At 48.7% G+C, this 20,100-nt stretch overlaps 1 protein-coding gene across 1 annotated transcript in view; it reads right to left on the bottom strand.

Annotated features, from left to right (window-relative positions):
* Positions 1-20,100, bottom strand: part of LOC109891011 (membrane-associated guanylate kinase, WW and PDZ domain-containing protein 1) — a 59,499-nt gene that overhangs the window by 38,260 nt on the left and 1,139 nt on the right. The window contains exons 2-7 of the mRNA XM_031823896.1: positions 13,148-13,219; positions 12,998-13,034; positions 11,401-11,483; positions 6,953-6,988; positions 2,509-2,566; positions 1,005-1,108 (exon numbers count right to left, since the gene is read on the bottom strand). Of these exons, the coding sequence (XP_031679756.1) occupies positions 1,005-1,108; positions 2,509-2,566; positions 6,953-6,988; positions 11,401-11,483; positions 12,998-13,034; positions 13,148-13,219 (390 nt within the window). The remainder of the gene's footprint in view (positions 1-1,004; positions 1,109-2,508; positions 2,567-6,952; positions 6,989-11,400; positions 11,484-12,997; positions 13,035-13,147; positions 13,220-20,100) is intronic.

Genomic DNA, 20,100 nt, shown 5'->3' with positions numbered 1-20,100 from the left:
GAAAGAGAAGAGAAGAGAGCAGGGCAGAAAGAGAAGAGAGAGAGCAGGGCAGAAAGAGAAGAGAAGAGAGCAGGGCAGAAAGAGAAGAGAAGAGAGCAGGGCAGAAAGAGAAGAGAAGAGAGCATGGCAGAAAGAAGAGAAGAGCATGGCAGAAAGAAGAGAGAGAGCATGGCAGAAAGAGAAGAGAAGAGAGCATGACAGAAAGAGAAGAGAAGAGAAGAGAGCATGGCAGAAAGAGAAGAGAAGAGAGCATGGCAGAAAGAGAAGAGAAGAGAAGAGAGCATGGCAGAAAGAGAAGAGAAGAGAAGAGAGCATGGCAGAAAGAGAAGAGAAGAGAAGAGAAGAGAGCATGGCAGAAAGAGAAGAGAAGAGAGCATGACAGAAAGAGAAGAGAAGAGAAGAGAGCATGGCAGAAAGAGAAGAGAAGAGAAGAGAGCATGGCAGAAAGAGAAGAGAAGAGAAGAGAGCATGCAGAAAGAGAAGAGAAGAGAGCAGGGCAGGAAGAGAAGAGAGCATGGCAGAAAGAGAAGAGAAGAGAAGAGAGCAGGGCAGAAAGAGAAGAGAAGAGAAGAGAGCAGGGCAGAAAGAGAAGAGAAGAGAAGAGAAGAGAAGAGAGCATGGCAGAAAGAGAAGAGAAGAGAAGAGAAGAGAGCATGGCAGAAAGAGAAGAGAAGAGAGCATGACAGAAAGAGAAGAGAAGAGAAGAGAAAGAGCAGGGCAGAAAGAGGAGAGAAGAGAGCAGGGCAGAAAGAGGAGAGAAGAGAGCAGGGCAGAAAGAGAAGAGAAGAGAGCAGGGCAGAAGAGAAGAGAAGAGAGCAGGGCAGAAAGAGGAGAGAGCAGGGCAGAAAGAGAAGAGAAGAGAGCAGGGCAGAAAGAGGAGAGAGCAGGGCAGAAAGAGGAGAGAGCATGGCAGAAAGAGGAGAGAGCATGGCAGAAAGACAGACAAACACAATCACAGACATGGAGAAAGAAAGGAATGACGCCCGGCGGGGCTGGAAACGAACCTCGGATGTAGCGCTCACCTTCTGGTGGCTGCTGTTGCTCGAGCTGCTTCCGTCGCTTAGCTTCCTGTATAGGGTTCTCATACTGGGTCTTCCTGTTGATGTGACTAAGAGAGGGAGGAAGAGACGGAGAGATGGAGGACAAAGACACAGGAACGTAGAAAGATAATTAATTGGAGTCAGCAAAATAAAAAAAAGAACAAGGGGGATGATGACAGGAAATACATGTGTATGGGAGAAAGAAGAATAGAAGTGAGTCAAAAAAGGTGAGGCAAGGGATGGAGAGGGAGAAAGAGATACAGAGAGACAGTAGTGAGGGATGGAGAGGGAGATACAGAGAGACAGTAGTGAGGGATGGAGAGGGAGAAAGAGATACGGAGAGGCAGTAGTGAGGGATGGAGAGGGAGAAAGAGATACAGAGAGGCAGTAGTGAGGGATGGAGAGGGAGAAAGAGATACGGAGAGGCAGTAGTGAGGGATGGAGAGGGAGAAAGAGATACAGAGAGGCAGTAGTGAGGGATGGAGAGGGAGATACAGAGAGGCAGTAGTGAGGGATGGAGAGGGAGAAAGAGATACAGAGAGGCAGTAGTGAGGGATGGAGAGGGAGAAAGAGATACAGAGAGGCAGTAGTGAGGAATGGAGAGGGAGAAAGAGATACAGAGAGGCAGTAGTGAGGAATGGAGAGGGAGATACAGAGAGGCAGTAGTGAGGGATGGAGAGGGAGATACAGAGAGGCAGTAGTGAGGGATGGAGAGGGAGATACAGAGAGGCAGTAGTGAGGGATGGAGAGGGAGATACAGAGAGGCAGTAGTGAGGGATGGAGAGGGAGATACAGAGAGGCAGTAGTGAGGGAGTTAACGCAACACACAATTAGAAAAAAAGTGCTCCAGGAGCCAGGGCTTAAGTCAGGGAAGTCAAGTCTGGTACACACAGTGCTCTGTTGGAGCCGACGAGACAGAGACGATGAGGCCTGAATATCAACCGCATCACACAATCACAAAAGAACACTGCTTCAGGAGGTTAACAACACCACCAAAACACGTCATACCACAAACCCAGCAGGGAATTAGGAGAGCAGTACACCACACCGTAAGGAAATTACACTTCAAACAGTACAGAAACATGCTGGGAAATTATGGAGTAAACAGGAAAAGAATAGGAATAATATATATTGAAAAATCTCAGACAAAAAAAAAAACTGTGCCCCTGCCTCTAAGGTATTGCTTTGAACAACTTCAAAACATATGAATGCATTCATATTAATGCACAGGCCCAAGGGTCTCCCACTAGATGAGAAATTACATGTTTCTAAATGATCATGACAGAAACAAATGGCCTATTTTTACCATAACAGACTAGACCAAAATAACAGCCGTCTGGTATACTGCATTTGATGTTGTTCTGCATATTCTGGGCCACTGCCCAGTGTGAAATGCTTCTGAATGTACAGTACAGTGAGGTATTGAGACATGCAACAGATACATCCGGAGGTTTGTGTCACTACTTACTCCACATAGTAAAGCCCGTAGACTGGGTCCTCTATTTTCTCCCAGCCTGTTGGCAGCTCTGGATGGGACATAGAGAGAGGTGGAAAAGGCAGGATGTTAGAGATGATGTCGTAAAGACCTTTTCCTTCCACACACGGCCTGTCAGTCACCTGGGAGTGAACAACACTAGAGAGGCTGTCTGGACCTGGCTCCTGGCAGGACACGGCTGACATTTAACACATCAGATAAAGAACTACAGGGGGGGGCTTTGACCAATCACGATCAACCCCGCGCCCAGATGGAGAAGAGGAGCTGGTGGTAAGGGGGTGGCGGTCTAAATGTGGACAGGGTTTCAATTGTGGTTTGCAGTTTAAAAATGTCACGGTGAAGAAATGTTGTCTTATTGTTCATGGCAGTAAGGGAATCTGATGTAAAACGTGATGTAGGTGTGTATAGAATGGTATTCAGTGTTGTCCTTGATTGGTTTACCACGGTCTATGTCACATGGCATTGGAGACCATCACCAACTGGATGTCCTTGACTGGTTTACCACGGTCTATGTCACATGGCATTGGAGACCGTCACCAACTGGATGTCCTTGATTGGTTTACCACGGTCTATGTCACATGGCATTGGAGACCGTCCCCAACTGGATGTCCTTGATTGGTTTACCACGGCCTATGTCACATGGCATTGGAGACCGTCACCAACTGGATGTCCTTGATTGGTTTACCACGGTCTATGTCACATGGCATTGGAGACCGTCACCAACTGGATGTCCTTGATTGGTTTACCACGGTCTATGTCACATGGCATTGGAGACCGTCACCAACTGGATGTCCTTGATCCTGTATTACTCACTGTGGTCGAATTCATTAAGGATGCATTCTCCCCAAGAAGCCTTTCTTTCAGACACACACACACACACGTTTATCTGCCCTGACATCAATGCTGAGTGTGGCCTGACAACACAGCCAAAAATCAGGACTGACTGGATCTCGACATGGACTACTCAGCTGTAAAGGCTGCTACCTTGATACAGTCTCAGTGTGTCTCAGTATACAGTGTGATTAAAACATCGGAGACAGAGCTAGCTACTAGCTACTGTACTAATGGCTATGAAGGCAGCAGGTAGCCTAACGGTTAGAGCATTGGGCCAGTAACCGAAAGGTCGCCGGTTTGAATCCCCGGGAGGACTAAGTGAAAATTCTGTTGATGTTCCCTTGAGCAAGGCACTTAACCCTAATTGCTCATGTAAGTCCAGTGTCTGCTAATTGACTAAAATGCTAAAGGTAAAGAGACATGTCAGAGGGCTGTAATTGGTTACAAACAGATGTCTGTGACTGATTGACTCTGCTGGCATTATCCCCAGTTACCTCAGTCTGTATTCTGACGAGTGGTGTACACTCACTACCCCTCAACCAGCTTTAGTTGATGTGGAGGCAAGGAATTAAGGGGGTGGTGTGTTCGGATCGTTCACAATACACAGACTAGGGTTTCTTTTTCTCAGATGTTCTGCAGGGAAACAGTCAACCTTGAGCCAGTAGCACCTGACTGTAAAGTCTAATCACTCACCTTATTTCACACCAGAGTGGCTGTATTCCTGAAAGAGATCTGTCTGTGTGATATTATGGCTAGACGCCAGAGCCCTCATGTCACGACTGGGCCTTGCTGATACGGAGTGGCTGCAGTGGGACGTATCTGACACGTATCCAAAAGAGCTCCCCCGCTCCACGTTCCCCGGTCAACGCCCATGCACACTCCAGCTCAAGGGGGACTCGGGTGACAAATTGCCTATTAAACTGTTTGCATCTCATTCGGTCTTCCTGACTATTTGATTTCTCCTGAGCGAGGGGTTGCACAACCGGGGCCATACATCTGCTGTCCTATACACAACTGGAGTAATTGCCTTTTTCTCCATGTATCGGATTTCACAATCGATACATATTGACTGTGTTCATCCAATCTGAGCAGTGGTATGAAGAAGTGATGCTGCTGTTCACAACATGGAGGAGAACATCTCAGAGGCAAAACACTGGTCTAGGATCAGCTTACCCTCACTTACCTCAGACCTAACCTTAACCCAGGGGTGTACGACTCCTTGGCAATTAATTGATCAACTGATATCACTGATTGACCTGGTATTGCACACACCAGTCTAAATCAATCTCTGGGCTCTATTTTCGGCTGGCTGCTGAGGCGCAATAGTCAAACGCACCTTAGTTTGCAATTTCGTCATGTAAAAACTGGTGCACTGGCATTGTCCACCCTTTGCACCAGGTTCGGCAATTTACCTGTCTAACATCAGCTTGCTGGCGCTGAGGTGTGGAAATATTATAGGTGTGTACTTAAAAAAGTGCGCCAGTATGCCAATTTCAGTCACCGCAACTAGGGATACTTAAGACCGACCAAAAGATGGTCTTAACGTAAAGCAGTTGGTTGTGGAATAGATTTCTCCAGCGGAGGCGCACACACACTAGCCTTATGTACGTCACCAATGTTTTATCAAAGGCCCCTTGCAGTTCAAATTGTTTTATATTTCAAATTGTACAACAGCTGATGGAACTAACACTGCAAATGTGTGAAAAAAACATGATCAGTGTTATTTCCTGATAGTTGCTGGGTGAGAATACAATATACACAAGATCTTCTAATCAGTTGGTTTGCATGGGCGACATCACCATGCTGTAAGTTGATTGGTTAATAGACCAATAACAAAGAGAGTTCCAAACCTCCCTGCCGACAACAGCTAGACCACTTCCAGGAAATCCTAGCAAAATTGTTGCTTGAGAAATAGTTTACTAAAAAGCAACTTTTTCCCATTTTAATGGAAACCTGTTACAGTAGTGTACTTGTTACCCAGAAAGGATTTAATATTGATATGAAAACAGCTGCATTGGGCCTTTAAACATTATTTCTGTCCAGCTTCAGTGAAAAGTTTGGACTCAGCCTTTTTAGGAATATGAAGTTATTTAGAAAGACTGCTTATTGTTTTTAGTTGATCATTTTGTCAAAAAACGCATCTCCTACTTTCGTTCAGTCAAATCGCGTGAATTCTGATCATTGTCTGTGGCGCTGAATCTGCTTGTAGGATATATTTGCCTGTTTGTTCACCTTTCACGTGGCAAAGTCACTACTGGCCATATCAACAGTGATGGTAGGATCTATCAATCCATCTATCTGTCTGTCTATCTATATTTTGGAGCAGTATAATGGTGAGTGGACATTCTAGCTTTTTTTAAATTTTGGATCTTTTTCCAGCTTTTGAGAAAAGTTTGGATGCGAGTAAAAACCCTCCATAGTCTACGCGGTCTCAGGCATAATAAATATTATATGAGCACGGGGAGAAATTATGGTGCCTGTAACTGTATTTAGACAGCCTTTTTAGGTCTTATCAATAGGAAATGTGATGTTGGTTATTGACGACGTTTGGCATGTCCACGGCTCAGATGATGCATTTTACAGCATTTTACAGTAGTCCTCTATCAGTGTGAATGCTATGTTAACAATATACTTCCACATTGAAAACATACAATCACTTAGAACAATGTGGACTGCAAACATGTTCCACATATTGAGCAAATATGGGACAGGCTGATATTACTTTATTTTGTTTCTGTCGGCTATTTAACAAACTAGGCTAGAACGGACTAACTTTGGAATTGCCGTTTGATGACAACATAATACATAAAAGACTGTACATTCACAACTTGAAGCAACCACATATTTACCACGGAGCACGTTCTGAACAGCCAGTGAGGGGGTCAAGCCCCGACACACCGTCTTGTTTATTCATCAGAACTCAGCCTTTTCAAGCCCCTGCCAGCTCCTGCGGCTAGAATTCTGGTTGTGAAAACACCCCCACCCATCTATAGCACTAGCATCAGTCCTAAGACTTACCATTGCGTTAGATTTGTTAAAAAAAGAGCCATCTGATTAACAGCCTAGAACAAAAATCTTCAGACACGGATGACTCTCGAGAACTTTGACTATTCACCGATGCATTCACCATTGAAATAAAATAGTAGGCAGCAGTTATCAGAGCCCATCTCAGAGCCATGGCTGTTAGCCTCCCTCTGGCTCCAGAGACTGATGGACCGGCAGACAGTGGTGGGTAAAGTGCTCTCTGTTATAATATGAGCAACTGTGGATGGAATGATGGGGCTTGAGAGTGAGAGGTCCATTTGAATGAGAGGCCCATTAGGAAATGATCATCACGCCAATGGTTCTCTCTGTGTTACTGCATGCTGGCTGGCCGGGCGAGTACAGTAACAACTGCCTGCTCAGCAGACACACAGGAACGTAGATGAACGCACACACATCTTTCAGTCTTTCACAGCCCAGGTGTTATAAAGCGTTTGATTACATGTTTTACACCCCCTAAGCCGAAAGGGAGAGGTGTTATGCGCTGTAATAAGACAGTTTTCCCATAATACACAGCAGGGGAGAGGGGAGACAGCCCTACCTAGCTCACTGTCCATCTCTTCTGTGTGTACCCCTTCTTCTCCAGGAGAACACCAGTAGACCATGGGTGGAGGAACCGGGGGAGGAGAGGAGAGTGAGAGGGGGGAGAGAAAGAGAGTGAGAGCAGCAGAGGGTTAGTGATTGATTTTGAATTTAAGCCTCAAGCAAGCCGAGAGAGCAGCAACACTTGGCTCCATACACTGTAAAAACCATAATGTGTCCGGAATCATGACTGCTAACCGTGACTAATTAGCTCAAATGGTTTGTAAGGTGTAAATCTATACTAAATCCCTACATGCACCATGACAATAGCTCATCGCTCTATATTAGCCACAGTCTGTTAAGCACAAAGAACATATCTCTGAAGAGCTTTCTACTTCACCATTGGGTGGCACTGTTTCATACCAGGTGCATACTGTACTGTAGGTGCATTTATGTGAAATAAATGAGTCATACCACACAGACAGACATACAGGAAACTGCCAAAGAGAAATAAACACTTGAGTAAATCAAGGATACAAAGTATATTGAAAACGGCTGCTTCCACACAGGTGTGGTTCCTGAGTTAAGTAAGCAATTAATATCCCATCATGCTTTGGGTCATGTATAAAAATACCCAGTTTCCCATTATTTTGGCTACCATGGCTAGAAGAGATCTTAAGGACTTTGAAAGAGGGGTCTCAAAGGGACATAGGGGGTTTACAGGTTGTGTGTGTGTGTGTGTTTTGTGTGTGTGTGTGTGTCTCAGTCACCAATATCAACCCAGTTGAACACTTCCGGGAGATTCTGGAACGGCGCCTGAGACAAGTGTTTTCCACCACTATCAACAAAACACCAAATGATGGAATATCTCATGGAAGAATGGTGTCTCATCCCTCCAATAGAGTTCCAGACACTTGTAGAATCTATGCCAAGGAGCATTGAAGATGTTCTGGCTCGTGGTGCCCATCGCCCTATTAAGACACTTTAGGTTGGTGTTTCCTGTATTTTGGCAGTTACCTGTACACTTTAATACGGACCATCTGAGATTGGGGTGGGTGAAAACAGCTGCCACTAAATAGGAATTGTAGTTCATGCACCATATGCTTGACAATATGAATCATATCTCTATCCTATGTGTCCTCTAGCAGCAGCTTGAGAGGATAGAACCTATAGAGATATCTCAATACAAGGACCACAGAACACATTGAGAGGACACATGGCAGGGGGAGGGGAGAGGCAGTTGAAACGCTAGTGTTTTGTGTGGGTGGGCGGACACTCCTCTGTAGGACAAGGTACATTATTTATTTATGATAGATGATGCGAATGATCCAGTCAGTCCTTCATGCTGCCGGGGGGCGTCTTGCTCAGACGTGAGCGCAGGCAGGCAGGCAGGCAGGCAGGCAGGCAGGCAGGCAGGCAGGCAGGCAGGCAGGCAGGCAGGCAGCACACGAGATCAGAATATTAACGTGTCTCGTCTCATCTCACATTACGGTGGCTCAAGTGTGCCATCTGCAGGCCACTCATTGAACAATGATCTGATCTGACAGCCATGCATCTGATTCTGCACGGTTCCCTCTCCACACAAACGAGTCAACAACAGACAAACAAACAAGACAGTGAAAACACAATTTCCCAGACACACACACATGCATTCACAAACACATGCAATCACAAACACACACACATGCATTCACACACACACACACACACACACACATGCATTCACAAACACACACACACACACATTCACAAACACACACACACATGCATTCACAAACACACACACACATGCATTCACAAACACACACACACACACATGCATTCACAAACACACACACACGCGCATTCACAAACACACACGCATTCACAAACACACACGCATTCACAAACACACACGCATTCACAAACACACACACACACACGCATTCACAAACACACACACACACGCATTCACAAACACACGCATTCACAAACACACACACACATGGATTCACAAACACACACACACATGCATTCACAAACACACACACGCATTCACAAACACACACACACATGCATTCACAAACACACACACACACATGCATTCACAAACACACACACACACATGCATTCACAAACACACACACACATGCATTCACAAGCACACACACATGCATTCACAAACACACACACATGCATTCAAACACACACACACATGCATTCACAAACACATGCAATCACAAACACACACACATCCATTCACAAACACACACACATGCATTCACAAACACATGCATTCACACACACACACATGCATTCACAAACACACACATGCATTCAAACACACACACACATGCATTCACAAACACACACACACATGCATTCACAAGCACACACACATGCATTCACAAGCACACACACATGCATTCACAAACACACACACATGCATTCAAACACACACACATGCATTCAAACACACACACACACACATGCATTCACAAACACATGCAATCACAAACACACACACATCCATTCACAAACACACACACATGCATTCACAAACACATGCATTCACACACACACACATGCATTCACAAACACACACATGCATTCACAAACACACACACACACACACACGCATTCACAAACACACACGCATTCGCATTCACAAACACACACGAATTCACAAACACACACACACACGCATTCACAAACACACACACACGCATTCACAAACACACACACACGCATTCACAAACACACACACGCATTCACAAACACACACACGCATTCACAAACACACACACACGCATTCACAAACACACACACACACGCATTCACAAACACACACACACACGCATTCACAAACACACACACACACGCATTCACAAACACACACACACACACGCATTCACAAACACACACACACGCATTCACAAACACACACACACGCATTCACAAACACACACACACACGCATTCACAAACACACACACATACGCATTCACAAACACACACACACACACGCATTCACAAACACACACACACACGCATTCACAAACACACACACACATGCATTCACAAACACACACCACACACATGCATTCACAAACACACACACACACGCATTCACAAACACACACACACACGCATTCACAAACACACACACACACGCATTCAAACACACACACATGCATTCACAAACACACACACACATGCATTCACAAACACACACACACACACATGCATTCACAAACACACACACACACACACATGCATTCACAAACACACACACACACACATGCATTCACAAACACACACACACACACACGCATTCACAAACACACACACGCATTCACAAACACACACACGCATTCACAAACACACACACGCATTCACAAACACACACACATTCATTCACACACACACAGGCATTCACAAACACACACACACACACAGGCATTCACAAACACACACACACACACAGGCATTCACAAACACACACACACATTCACAAACACACACACGCATTCACAAACACACACACACACGCATTCACAAACACACACACACATGCATTCACAAACACACACACGCATTCACAAACACACACACACACACACATGCATTCACAAACACACACATGCATTCACAAACACACACACACACACACACACATGCATTCACAAACACACTCACACACATGCATTCACAAACACACACACACACATGCATTCACAAACACACACACACATACACATGCATTCACAAACACACACACACATGCATTCACAAACACACACACACACACACATGCATTCACAAACACACACACACACACATGCATTCACAAACACACACACACACACATGCATTCACAAACACACACACACATTCACAAACACACTCACACATTCACAAACACACTCACACACACGCATTCACAAACACACACACACGCATTCACAAACACACACACACACATGCATTCACAAACACACACACACACACACACACATGCATTCACAAACACACACACGCATTCACAAACACACACACACACACATGCATTCACAAACACACACACACACACATGCATTCACACACACACACACACACACATGCATTCACAAACACACACACATGCATTCAAACACACACACATGCATTCACAAACACACACACACATGCATTCACAAACACACACACACATGCATTCACAAACACACATACACATACACACACACACGCATTCACAAACACACACACACATGCATTCACAAACACACACACACATGCATTCACAAACACACACACACATGCATTCACAAACACACACACACATGCATTCACAAACACACACACACATGCATTCACAAACACACACACATGCATTCACAAACACACACACATGCATTCACAAACACACACACATGCATTCACAAACACACACACATGCATTCACAAACACAGTCTGTGGTGGACGTACCGTCGTCTTCACTTTCTTCCAGGGGTTTAGGAGGTTTGTTGAGGCACCGGGGGTCGATCCAGGATGTGGTCTTTGTGTTGTGGCTATAGATAGACACACAAGACAGAGTAAGACAGCCAGACAGACACATTGTTCTGACTGGGAAGTCATCAAAGACTCACTGTCTGAAAAACATCCTCACTTCGATGGCTAAATATAATACACACTGTGAAGTAAATCAGACTCAAGGCAAGTATCACAACTTCCAATGTATTAAAGGTTCAAGTCAGGGTTCTACATTTAAAAAAAAACATTAAAAACAGTAACAACCATACAACCAATATACACAACATGAAACAATGAGAGGGATAAAAAGGAATAGTCTTTTTGCAAAAATGATAGAAAGTGGAAGCACAATCTTTTCTTGAGAAGATACTACCTGAAATACTATAATGGATGCTGGTATAGAGCCATTTAGGATATGTTATATGGTGTGTTTACGTGGTGTAGAATATGTTCCATAGAGTGTTTACGTGGTGTAGGATATGTTCCATAGAGTGTTTACGGGGTGTAGGATATGTTCCATGGTGTGTTACGGGGTATAGGATATGTTCCATGGTGTGTTACGGGGTATAGGATATGTTCCATGGTGTGTTACGGGGTATAGGATATGTTATATGGTGTGTTACGGGGTATAGGATATGTTCCATGGTGTGTTACGGGTGTAGGATATGTTATATGGTGTGTTACGGGGTATAGGATATGTTATATGGTGTATTACGGGGTGCAGGATATGTTCCATGGTGTGTTACGGGGTGCAGGATATGTTCCATGGTGTGTTACGGGGTGTAGGATATGTTATATGGTGTATTACGGGGTGTAGGATATGTTCCATGGTGTGATACGGGGTGCAGGATATGTTCCATGGTGTGTTACGGGGTGTAGGATATGTTATATGGTGTATTACGGGGTGTAGGATATGTTCCATGGTGTGTTACGGGGTGTAGGATATGTTATATGGTGTGTTACGGGGTGTAGGATATGTTCCATGGTGTGTTACAGGGTGTAGGATATGTTATATGGTGTATTACGGGGTGCAGGATATGTTATATGGTGTATTACGGGGTGTAGGATATGTTCCATGGTGTGTTACGGGGTGTAGGATATGTTATATGGTGTGTTACGGGGTGTAGGATATGTTCCATGGTGTGTTACGGGGTGTAGGATATGTTATATGGTGTATTACGGGGTGTAGGATATGTTCCATGGTGTGTTACGGGGTGTAGGATATGTTATATGGTGTATTACGGGGTGTAGGATATGTTATATGGTGTGTTACGGGGTGTAGGATATGTTATATGGTGTGTTACGGGGTGTAGGATATGTTATATGGTGTGTTACGGGGTGTAGGATATGTTATATGGTGTGTTACGGGGTGTAGGATATGTTATATGGTGTGTTACGGGGTGTAGGATATGTTCCATGGTGTGTTACGGGGTGTAGGGTATGTTATAGGGTACCTCCTCTATAAAGTAGACCTCTCCGTTCTCGGTGTATGGTAAGGGTACAGAGGGTACATAGGACAGGGTGTAGGGTGTACATCCGGTAGGGTACGTACTCTATAAGTAGACCTCTCCGTTCTCGGTGTAGGCCATCTCCCAGTTATCAGCTAGAGGTCCCAGGGGGTCCTCCTCTGTGGGAGGACGGCTGAGGTGTGTGTGTGTCTGCTGAGAGCCGTCCGTGGTGGATGACGACGCGTTGATCACACCGTAGGACGGGGCGTTCTCACGTAGGGCGTAGGGGAGCACGGAGGGGTGCTCGTCGGGTTCACTTGAGTCTCCTGTGGGGGGTGGTGAGGACAGGAGGAAAGGGAAGCCTAGTCATTTGCATAGGACAAATACATGTGTGCAAACAAAATACACACACACACATTCTGAGGCAATGCCACTATAGTTTGGTGGTCTCATATCTGTTCAAACCCAGCCTTGATATGTAGCCTAGTAGTTCTAGACCTGAAGGAATCTCTCTTTCCTTCATAACATGTACACACTTGGCCAACACTTGACAACCGTTGTGGTTGACTGAGTGAGGACCCTGATCTGACCTCTGACCTCTTGGAGGAGAGTGATGATTAGATGAGTGCCCCTCAGATCCTGTTCAGTCACTCACCCCCGACACCAGGCCAGACTGCCTCTCGTCTCCTCTCCTCCCAGGCAAACACTAACACATTGGGAACAAATCAACTACTCTTGGTCCCATCTGAGATCCAACCCACATCATTACAACTGTTTCCAGAAGACTTAATAAGGGTCAGTTCATTTGACCTAATCACAAATGTAAGTAGGTTACAGCAGGAGAAAGGAAAGAAAGTACCTTTGTTTAAGAGTGATGGTATTTCAACACAAAGTGTCATGAACTTCTTACATAACTCTCATATGAGGAATAGGGAACACGACCAGGTACAACACAATCACCAAACAGCCATCACAACACGGAAACCAGCAACGCGTGGCCCATACATGTAGACTAACCTGTGTTCACAAGCCTAGTATTTCTGTAAAAATATCTATTATCTATTGCGAACACAAAAACAAGAGGAAATAGTGAGATGTTAGATGAAAACTAATATCAAGAACACACAGCGACACACAAATAACCAAAAAATAGCACATTTCATGCCGCTGTTCACAAGCTCTCTCAAACAGCACATGTCAAATCATGTTCTATTACTGACCATTGACAACCGTTTTCAGACAGAAACGGAGAGAAACCAGCTGGTTTCAGACCTGGGTTGCTGTACATTCTGCCTCCTATTGCAGCCAGATGGCACTATTTATTCTATCCTCAGATAGCCAGTGGCGGATGTAGACTAAACAACCAGCCAACCACTCTCCACACAAAGGACCACTTGTATCCTGTATCCCTTTCCCATATCCCAGCAGTTTAAATCGGTCTCTCTCTCTCTCCTGGTCTCACTCGCTCTCGCTCTCTCCTGGTCTCGCTCGCTCTCTCATGGTCTCGCTCGCTCTCTCATGGTCTCGGTCGCTCTCTCTCTCACCTGGTCTCACTCGCTCTCTCTCTCTCCTGGTCTCACTCGCGCTCGCTCTCTCCTGGTCTCGCTCGCGCTCGCTCTCTCCTGGTCTCGCTCGCTCTCTCCTGGTCTCCTCGCTCTCCTGGTCTCGCTCGCTCTCTCCTGTCTCGCTCGCTCTCACCTGGTCTCGCTCTCTCTCTCACCTGGTCTCGCTCGCTCTCTCTCTCACCTGGTCTCGCTCGCTCTCTCTCTCACCTGGTCTCGCTCGCTCTCTCTCTCTCCTGGTCTCGCTCGCTCTCTCCTGGTCTCGCTCGCTCTCTCCTGGTCTCGCTCGCTCTCTCCTGGTCTCGCTCGCTCTCTCCTGGTCTCGCTCGCTCTCTCCTGGTCTCGCTCGCTCTCTCTCTCTCTCCTGGTCTCGCTCGCTCTCTCTCTCACCTGGTCTCTCTCACCTGGTCTCTCTCGCTCTCTCACTCTCGGTGTGTGCGTCTCTCTCTCTGTGTNTGTGCGTCTCTCTCTCTCTCTGTGTGTGTATCCTGTATCCCTTTCCCATATCCCAGCAGTTTAAATCGGTCTCTCTCTCTCTCCTGGTCTCACTCGCTCTCGCTCTCTCCTGGTCTCGCTCGCTCTCTCCTGGTCTCGCTCGCTCTCTCATGGTCTCGCTCGCTCTCTCCTGGTCTCGGTCGCTCTCTCTCTCACCTGGTCTCACTCGCTCTCTCTCTCCCCTGGTCTCACTCGCTCTCGCTCTCTCCTGGTCTCGCTCGCTCTCTCCTGGTCTCGCTCGCTCTCTCCTGGTCTCGCTCGCTCTCTCCTGGTCTCGCTCGCTCTCTCCTGGTCTCGCTCGCTCTCTCTCTCACCTGGTCTCGCTCGCTCTCTCTCACCTGGTCTCGCTCTCTCTCTCCACCTGGTCTCGCTCGCTCTTCTCTCACATGGTCTCGCTCGCTCTCACCGTCTCGCTCGCTCTCTCCTGGTCTCGCTCGCTCTCTCCTGGTCTCGCTCGCTCTCTCCTGGTCTCGCTCGCTCTCTCCTGGTCTCGCTCGCTCTCTCCTGGTCTCGCTCGCTCTCTCTCTCTCTCCTGGTCTCGCTCGCTCTCTCTCACCTGGTCTCTCTCACCTGGTCTCTCTCGCTCTCTCACTCTCGGTGTGTGCGTCTCTCTCTCTGTGTGCGTCTCTCCCTCGCTCTCTGTATGCGTCTCTCTCTCGCTCTCTGTGTGCGCTCTCTCTCTCTCTCGCTCTCTGTGTGCGTCTCTCTTTCTCTCGCTCTCTGTGTGCGTCTCTCTCTCTCTCTCTCGCTCTCTGTGTGCGTCTCTCTCTCTCTCTCTCGCTCTCTGTGTGCGTGTCTCTCGCTCTCTCGGTGTGCGTCTCTCTCGCTCTCTGTATGTGCGTCTCTCTGTGTGTGTGTGTCTCTCTCTCTCTGTGTGTCTCTCTCTCTCTGTGTGTGTCTCTCTCTCTGTGTGCGTCTCTCTCTCTCTCTGTGTGCGTCTCTCTCTCTCTGTGTGCGTCTCTCTCTCTCTCTGTGTGCGTCTCTCTCTCTCTCTCTCTGTGTGCGTCTCTCTCTCTCTCTCTCTGTGTGCGTCTCTCTCTCTCTCTCTCTCTGTGTGCGTCTCTCTCTCTCTCTCTCTCTGTGTGCGTCTCTCTCTCTCTGTGTGCGTCTCTCTCTGTGTGCGTCTCTCTCTGTGTGCGTCTCTCTCTCTCTCTGTGCGTCTCTCTCTCTCTCTGTGCGTCTCTCTCTCTCTCTGTGCGTCTCTCTCTCTCTCTGTGCGTCTCTCTCTCTCTCTGTGCGTCTCTCTCTCTCTCTGTGCGTCTCTCTCTCTCTCTCTCTGTGCGTCTCTCTCTCTCTCTCTGTGTGGTTCTCTCTCTCTCTCTCTCTGTGTGCGTCTCTCTCTCTCTCTCTCTCTCTCTCTCTCTCTCTCTCTCTCTCTCTCTCTCTCTCTCTCTTCTCTCCTTCTCTCTCTCTCTCTCTCTCTCTCTCTCTCTCTCTCTCTCTCTCTCTCTCTCTCTCTCTCTCTCTCCTCTCTCTCTCTCTCTCTCTCTCTCTCTCTCTCTCTCTCTCTCTCTCTCTCTGTCTCTCTCTCTGTCTCTCTCTCTGTGTGTCTCTCCCACTCTGTGTCTCTCTCTGTGTGTGCGTCTCTCTCTGTATGTGCGTCTCTCTGTGTGTGGGTCTCTGTGTGTGCGTCTCTCTCTGGGTGTGCGTCACTCTCTGGGTGTGCGTCTCTGTGTGTGTGTGCGTCGCTGTCTCTCTGTGTGCGTCTCTCTCTGTGTGCCTCTCTCTCTGTGTGCCTCTCTATCTCTGTGTGCCTCTCTCTCTGTGTGCCTCTCTCTCTGTGTGCCGCTCTCTCTGTGTGCCGCTCTCTCTGTGTGCCGCTCTCTCTGTGTGCCGCTCTCTCTGCGTGCCTCTCTCTCTGCGTGTGCGTCTCTCTGTGCGTGTGTGTCTCTCTGTGCGTGTTTGTCTCTCTGTGTGTGTGTGTGTCTCTCTGTGTGCGTCTCTCTCTCTCTGTGTGCGTCTCTCTCTCTCTCTGTGTGCGTCTCTCTCTCTCTCTGTGCGTCTCTCTCTCTCTCTGTGTGCGTCTCTCTCTCTCTGTGTGCGTCTCTCTCTCTCTGTGTGCGTCTCTCTCTCTCTGTGTGCGTCTCTCTCTCTCTGTGTGCGTCTCTCTCTCTCTCTGTGCGTCTCTCTCTCTCTGTGCGTCTCTCTCTCTCTGTGCGTCTCTCTCTCTCTGTGCGTCTCTCTCTCTCTCTCTCTCTCTCTCTCTCTGTGCGTCTTCTCTCTCTCTCTCTCTCTCTCTCTGCGTCTCTCTCTCTCTCTCTCTCTGTGTGCATCTCTCTCTGTGTGCGTCTCTCTCTCTCTGTGTGCGTCTCTCTCTCTCTCTCTCTGTGCGTCTCTCTCTCTCTCTCTCTCTGTGCGTCTCTCTCTCTCTCTGTGCGTCTCTCTCTCTCTCTCTCTGTGCGTCTCTCTCTGTGTGTGAGTCTCTCTCTGTGTGCGTCTCTCTCGCTCTCGGTGTGTGCGTCTCTCTGCGTGTGTGCGTCTCTCTGCGTGTGTGCGTCTCTCTGCGTGTGTGCGTCTCTCTGCGTGTGTGCGTCTCTCTGCGTGTGTGCGTCTCTCTCTGCGTGTGTGCGTCTCTCTCTGCGTGTGTGCGTCTCTCTCTGCGTGTGTGCGTCTCTCTCTGCGTGTGTGCGTCTCTCTCTGCGTGTGTGCGTCTCTCTGCGTGTGCGTCTCTCTGCGTGTGCGTCTCTCTGCGTGTGCGTCTCTCTGCGTGCGTGCGTCTCTCTCTGCGTGCGTGCGTCTCTCTCTGCGTGCGTGCGTCTCTCTCTGCGTGAGTGCGTCTCTCTCTGCGTGCGTGCGTCTCTCTCTGCGTGCGTGCGTCTCTCTCTGCGTGCGTGCGTCTCTCTCTGCGTGCGTGCGTCTCTCTCTGCGTGCGTGCGTCTCTCTCTGCGTGCGTGCGTCTCTCTGTGCGTGCGCGCGTCTCTCTCTCTCTGCGTGTGTGCGTCTCTCTCTGCGTGTGTGCGTCTCTCTGCGTGTGTGCGTCTCTCTCTGCGTGTGTGCGTCTCTCTGCTTGTGTGCGTCTCTCTGCGTGCGTGCGTCTCTCTCTGCGTGCGTGCGTCTCTCTCTGCGTGCGTGCGTCTCTCTCTGCGTGCGTGCGTCTCTCTCTGCGTGCGTGCGTCTCTCTCTGCGTGCGCGCGTCTCTCTGTGTGTGCGCGCGTCTCTCTCTCTCTGTGTGTGTGCGTCCCTCTCTGTGTGTACGTCTCTCTCTCTGTGTGTGCGTCTCTCCCTTTGTGTGTGCGTCCCTCTGTGTGCGTCTCGCTGTGTGTCTCTCTCTGTGTGTGTCGCTCTCTCTCTCTCTGTGTGTCTCTCTCTCGTCTCTCTCTCTGTGTGTCTCTCTCGTCTCTCTCTCTGTGTGTCCCTCTCCCTCTCTCTCTGTGTGTCTCTCTCCCTCTCTCGTTGTGTGTCTCTCTCCTTCTCTCTCTGTGTGTCTCTCTCTCTCTCTGTGTGTGTGTGTCTCTATCTCTGTGTGTCTCTCCCCCTCTGTGTCTCTCTCTGTGTGTGCGTCTCTCTCTGTGTGTGCGTCGCTCTCTCTGTGTGTGCGTCGCTCTCTCTGTGTGTGCGTCGCTCTCTCTGTGTGTGCGTCGCTCTCTCTGTGTGTGCGTCGCTCTCTCTGTGTGTGCGTCGCTCTCTCTGTGTGTGCGTCGCTCTCTCTGTGTGTGCGTCGCTCTCTCTGTGTGTGCGTCGGTCTCTCTGTGTGTGCGTCGCTCTCTCTGTGTGTGCGTCGCTCTCTCTGTGTCTCTGGGTGTCTCTCTCTCTCTGTGTCTCTGGGTGTCTCTCTCTCTCTGTGTCTCTCTGTGTCTCTGGGTGTCTGTGTCTCTGGGTGTCTCTCTGTGTCTCTGGGTGTCTGTGTCTCTGGGTGTCTCTCTGTGTCTCTGGGTGTCTGTGTCTCTGGGTGTCTCTGGGTGTCTCTGGGTGTCTGTGTCTCTGGGTGTCTCTCTGTGTCTCTGGGTGTCTGTGTCTCTGGGTGTCTCTGTCTCTGGGTGTCTCTGGGTGTCTGTGTCTCTGGGTGTCTGTGTCTCTGGGTGTCTCTGTCTCTGGGTGTCTCTGGGTGTCTGTGTCTCTGGGTGTCTGTGTCTCTGGGTGTCTCTGGGTGTCTCTGGGTGTCTCTGGGTGTCTCTGGGTGTCTCTGGGTGTCTCTGGGTGTCTCTGGGTGTCTCTGGGTGTCTCTGGGTGTCTGTGTCTCTGGGTGTCTCTCTGTGTCTCTGGGTGTCTGTGTCTCTGGGTGTCTGTGTCTCTGGGTGTCTGTGTCTCTGGGTGTCTCTGTCTCTGGGTGTCTCTGTCTCTGGGTGTCTCTGGGTGTCTCTGGGTGTCTCTGGGTGTCTCTGGGTGTCTCTGGGTGTCTCTGGGTGTCTCTGGGTGTCTCTGGGTGTCTCTGGGTGTCTCTGGGTGTCTCTGGGTGTCTCTCTCTCCCTCTGGGTGTCTCTCTCTCCCTCTGGGTGTCTCTCTCTCCCTCTGGGTTTCTCTCTCCCTCCCTCTGGTGTCTCTCTCTCCCTCTGGGTGTCTCTCTCCTCTGGGTGTCTCTCTCTCCCTCTGGGTGTCTCTCTCTCCCTCTGGGTGTCTCTCTCTCTCTCTGGGTGTCTCTCTCTCCCTCTGGGGTGTCTCTCTCTCCCTCTGGGTGTCTCTCTCTCCCTCTGGGTGTCTCTCTCTCCCTCTGGGTGTCTCTCTCTCCCTCTGGGTGTCTCTCTCTCCCTCTGGGTGTCTCTCTCTCCCTCTGGGTGTGTCTCTCTCCCTCTGGGTGTGTCTCTCTCCCTCTGGGTGTGTCTCTCTCCCTCTGGGTGTGTCTCTCTCCCTCTGGGTGTGTCTCTCTCCCTCTGGTGTGTCTCTCTCCCTCTGGGTGTCTCTCTCCCTCTGGGTGTGGTCTCTCTCCCTCTGGGTGTGTCTCTCTCCCTTCTGGGGGTGTGTCTCTCTCCCTCTGGGTGTGCTCTCTCCCTCTGGGTGTGTCTCTTCTTCTCTCACCTCTGGGTGTGTCTCTCTCCCTCTGGGTGTGTCTCTCTCCCTCTGGGTGTGTCTCTCTCCCTCTGGGTGTGTCTCTCTCCCTCTGGGTGTGTCTCTCTCCCTCTGGGTGTGTCTCTTCTCCTCTGGGTGTGTCTCTCTCCCTCTGGGTGTGTCTATCTCCCTCTGGGTGTGTCTCTCTCCCTCGGGTGTGTCTCTCT

Source organism: Oncorhynchus kisutch, linkage group LG5 (assembly GCF_002021735.2).
Source record: "Oncorhynchus kisutch isolate 150728-3 linkage group LG5, Okis_V2, whole genome shotgun sequence".
NCBI classification, from domain to species: Eukaryota; Metazoa; Chordata; class Actinopteri; order Salmoniformes; family Salmonidae; genus Oncorhynchus; species Oncorhynchus kisutch.
Note: the sequence above shows the minus strand (reverse complement) of the source record. Positions and strands in the feature narration are given on the sequence as shown.